Below are 5,000 nucleotides of genomic sequence, written 5' to 3' on the forward strand. Positions count from 1 at the left end.
CCTAAACAGTATGGACCCTATGTACACAATTTACTACTTAGACCTTACTTATATCCAAATAGTGTGTCACCAAGTCATAACATAAATTATATCATCTTTAGTGATGTTGGTGTGTGGTTTGGGAAGCAAACCATTTATTAGGGTGACAAGATACAAGATCGGGTGAGCATGAAAGAGTACCTCTGTCTCAGAGATGAGCTGTGTAATCTTTTTGCATGTGTAAAAGGGTGCGATCTCCACATGTGAAACACGCCAGTCTGCTCCACGCTGTGTCTCCAGGATCTTATCATGTTTCTTCAGGATCTTACGGAACCCAGTGAAGTTCAGGTTCTGCAGAGGGCCAGAAGGAAAACTATTAGACAAGTAGACAGACATCGAGAAGGAGAAACAAGAGAACTAGAGATCTCTGTATAAGGTACATGGAGAGACAGAAAGGTAGAGAGATAGACAGGTAGCCCGGTACCTGGTAGTTCTAAAGGAGAATGAGGCTAAGGTACACAGACAGACAGACAGACAGACAGGAGCACAGACAGACAGACAGACAGACAGACAAACAGACAGACAGACAGACAGACAGACAGACAGACAGACAGACAGACAGACAGACAGACAGACAGACAGACAGACAGACAGAGAGACAGGTTTACCTGGTAGTTCTGCAAGAGGATGAGGCTGAGGTAGAACTCGCTAAAGGCCAATTTTAGGTCTTTGATGTTGTGGTGTTTGTTTCTCTCCTCGTTGGTCAGTGCCAGACCCGTCTTCCTGCTCTTTCCCATGATGCCCTCTCGCTGAGCATCCAAAGACGACTGTAGCTCGTTCTGCAGTGTGGAAAAACGCCGCTGAGCTTCTGCTAGTTTCTCTACAACACACACACACGGACACACACAGACACACACACATACACACACACACACACACACACACACACACACACACACACACACACACACACACACACACAGACACACACAAACAGACACACACAAATAAAGGAAATGACCACATATCTTCATTAAATCCCTAGACAGCTGCTTAAGTTTTTTTATCTTAATTTCTGAACTATGACCAGTTTTCCCAGTTTCTGCTGATAAAACGCATTAATACAACATGATGCTCCCCTCATCGTGCTTCACTTTATGGATATGGTCTTCTCAGTGTTCCTTTTCTACCAGAAGGATTGCTTTGTGCCAAGGTAACTGTTCATCTATTTTCTCCATCATTTGCTTCCGGTCAATTTCCAGATCATACGTGAAGAATGAAGGCTAACGCACATGTGTTCCGAGACACATCCAGCTCATTCTGCATGACAGGGCGACGTAACATGCCCAAAGGAGAGCGCTAACCACCTTCTTCTGCACACATGAACTCATCCATGCACATGACTGACTGTTGTCACTCTGATTGACAGGGGAGAAATATCATGCCTCTCCCACACAAACAGCTCTGCCAAAGAGCTCTCCTGTTTTCCCACCATAGATGTCTGAGGCATAGTCTGTATTCGAATCTCTTAGATGACAGGCTACATTTATCAGGGAAACATCTACTCCAACTTTGGTGTTTTATTAATAAATCTTACTGAAAAAGCACCGATTTGAAACCTCTTCGCATTTCACGTACTACATCCATGACGTACACGGTAGTATCAAAAAGTTTCGAGACTAGTACTTTATTTATCTATGATAACACACTATTACCTTCAAAATTCTAAAGCAGTACAGGACCCCCAGCGTTTCTGAGACTTCTGGAATACGTCCTGGAAGTCTTAATTTCGAAAGTGTCAAGCACCTTTTGCAATTTGGATGGATCTCCGCAATGTTTTCAAAACGGTGATCTTTGAACTGGAACTTCATCTTCAGGAAGAGGGCGAAGTAGGGTGGGTGTTGCTGATATACACCTGATAATGTATTTTGACACACTGACTTATAAAGTTTGGTGCTTCCTGTGACTGTGTGTGCAGCCTTGTGCTGCCATCTGTTGGCATGTTATGAAAATAAGTCTCAAAACTTTTTGATTCAACCCTGTATAATTTCCATGAATTCCATTTTAGTTCCATCACAAAACGTGATAGGTGAAATAGGAAGGTGTTAGCTCAATGGTTAAGACTCTGGGTTACTGTTGGGAAGGTTGAGGCTTCAAGCCCCGGTATCGCTAAGCTGCCCCTCTTGGGCCCTTAACCCTCTGTGCTCCAGGAGCGCTGTACACTCAGCTTCCTAAGAAGCTGTATATGTGAAGAAAAGAATGTAACTGTGCTGTAATGTATATGTAACAAATATGTTATTATATTCTTCTGCTCTAATACATACCCATAGCACTGTGTGTGAAAACAGCTAGCTAGCATGAGTTAGCTAGTCACTCTTTTTCGGGATTTGATCACGGTACAGCGATAAATCGTCACCCAGCTGCTGCTTTTTCATGCTTGTCCTCCTGTAGTGAGCTCTTAATATAGAATTGGATTTCCTGGAACGCTTTCATGAATCTGTGTGTGTGTGTGTGTGTGTGTATGTGTGTGTGTGTGTGTGTGTGTGTGTGTGTGTGTGTGTGTGTGTGTGTGTGTGTGTGTGTGTGGAGGGTAAACAGGCATCTCTGTTTCACAGGAAGTAGACCGGCAGATCAAGTTGCGCAGACGTGTGAATACCGGGCAGTGTGTCACAGAGTGTGAGAGATCCCCAGACTAAACACACCCCCAGGGGCCAAGAAGAGCAGATCAACCCAGAAATGTACCTCCTGTACTCTTACACATACACACACACATACACACACACACACACACACACATTCATATACCCGTGCCCAATTCTTCCTGAGTGAACTAACACATAACTTCCCCAAATGTGTTTCTATGTGTGTGTTTGTGCGTGTGTGTGTGTGTGTGTGTGTGTGTGTGTGTGTGTAAGGATGAGAGGGATATTCAGCAAAACACCACACCCACACTATTAATAATCATAGTGACAGAGAGTGAGAGACGACTCTTGCAGGGGCACATGAGGGTCAAAAAATGATTAAGAGCGTGACAGTGTGTGGGTGTGTGTGTTGGCGTGTGTGTGTGTGTGTGTGTGTGTGTGTGTGTGTGTGTGTGTGTGTGTGTGTGTGTGTGTGTGAATGAAAGGGAGATTTCAGGGACGACTCTGTTGGGACAATACAAGTGTTTTTCAGGTTTAGACACATTGCTGCCAATGCAACACTTCCCCGAAGAGGTTTGTGTCATTGCCAGCTAATCATTATGTCCTCACACACACACACACACACACACACACACACACACACACACACACACACACACACACACACACACACACACACACGTCATTTATCTTTCACTTACAACAAAGGTTTTAATGAAATGCAAAAAGCATTTAACTAAACCTGAATGTCAGTAAATATTCCAAACATAAGTTAAAAATAAGTTGCTGTATTTTTGTGGAGTGTAAGTTGAAGTCACATGCTCTGTTAAGGACATGCAAACTGCGCACCAAAACACAAACACACACACACACACACTCATACATACACACTTTTTGTTCAGGTAAGTGCTTTATGACCATACTCTCAATCTGATTCCTCTGAATCAACTCTGAATCAAACATGGCATTTATCCATTGTTGACTCTGTTCTTTGTGCTTTGTGTTTTTTTTTCCCGTTTTTCCTTCATTACTTCATTACTGATTAATACATGCAAATTTATGAGGATGCTTTTTATTTTTTCCCTTGTTTGTTTATTTATGTCAGGGATCCACCAGCCACACCGTCACCTATCACTCCAAGTAGCTCTCCATCCTACTAACCACCTGCACCTGGCACTCATCAGCCTCCACCCTATATAACCACAGTTCTCCCACTAGTTTACCGTCCATTCTACAGTTTAGGCTGGAGAACCAAGTCGGACTACCCAAGCCACAGATATCCTGCCTCGTGTTGGATTACATTTGTTTGCTGGACTTTTCAAGTTCTACGAACTCGTTGTTCATAGTATTCACCAGGTTTAGCTGAACCTAGGTGTTCCGTTTAGTTACTGTTTCTTTCCTTTGCTTTTTGCATTTCATTAAAACCTTTGTTGTGTTGCACTCCGGTTTCCGGCATGTTCTTCCACCTGACAATTTAATGGTTTGCAGAGTTAAACCAACCAACCAACCAACCAAAAAAAACAAAAAAAACAAGCAGTATACCATTTCAATCTGATTGCCACTAAACAGACAGACTCTAATAAATGTTAAATGTTCAACAGAAAGAATTTCTCACACAATTTTATTTAGGATGTACTTAGTACTTTCACCTGGGATTAAATACACACACACACACACACACACACACACACACACACACACACACACACACACACACACACACACATACACAGTCATAAATTTGATTGGGTAAAGTGACTTTTACCTGAGTAAAAGGTGTTGATCTTGGACAGTTCCTTCTCGCATGTCTGAAAGAACTTCTCCTCAAATTTTGCGTAGTACCTCTTAACTGTGTCCTCATCTGTCACTGAAACATTAACACACACACACACACACACACACACACACACACACACACACACACACACACACACACACACACACACACACAGACAGAGATCAGTTTAGATGTTATTATGATGTTCAATTTTTAATAACGTTTTAATTAAAACAGATCCACAGTGTGTAAGTTGTAAGTTATGAGATTATATCTGAGAAAGTCAGACATCTGAGGTTATATACAGTATGTGAGACAGCTGTGAGAATATATCTGAGACAGGGAGACAGCTGTGAGGTTATATATGAGACAAGGAGACAGCTGTGAGGGTATATTTGAGACAGCTGTGAGGTTATATTTGAGACAGAGAGACAGATGTGTGGTTATATCTGAGACAAGGAGACAGCTATGAAGTTATATCTGTAAGAGTGAAAGAGCTGTGAGGTTATAACCGAGACACTGAGACAGCTGCAAGTATATTTCTGAGAAAGTGAGACAGCTATTGGGTTATATCCGAGACAGTAAAACAGCTACGAATATAT

General features: G+C 42.3%; 1 protein-coding gene across 2 annotated transcripts in view; it reads right to left on the reverse strand.

Annotated features, from left to right (window-relative positions):
* xpr1a (xenotropic and polytropic retrovirus receptor 1a) overlaps window positions 1-5,000 on the reverse strand; it is a 69,146-nt gene that overhangs the window by 18,348 nt on the left and 45,798 nt on the right. For both annotated transcript variants that reach the window (XR_014535884.1, XM_083555224.1), the window contains exons 3-5: window positions 4,387-4,488; window positions 648-859; window positions 181-330 (exon numbers count right to left, since the gene is read on the reverse strand). Coding sequence is in view for 1 of the 2 variants with exons in the window: in XM_083555224.1 (XP_083411350.1) it covers window positions 181-330; window positions 648-859; window positions 4,387-4,488 (464 nt within the window). In the remaining variant the exon portion in view is untranslated. The remainder of the gene's footprint in view (window positions 1-180; window positions 331-647; window positions 860-4,386; window positions 4,489-5,000) is intronic.

The sequence above is a fragment of the Silurus aristotelis genome, assembly GCF_946808225.1.
Source record: "Silurus aristotelis genome assembly, chromosome: 11".
Lineage (NCBI taxonomy): Eukaryota > Metazoa > Chordata > Actinopteri > Siluriformes > Siluridae > Silurus > Silurus aristotelis.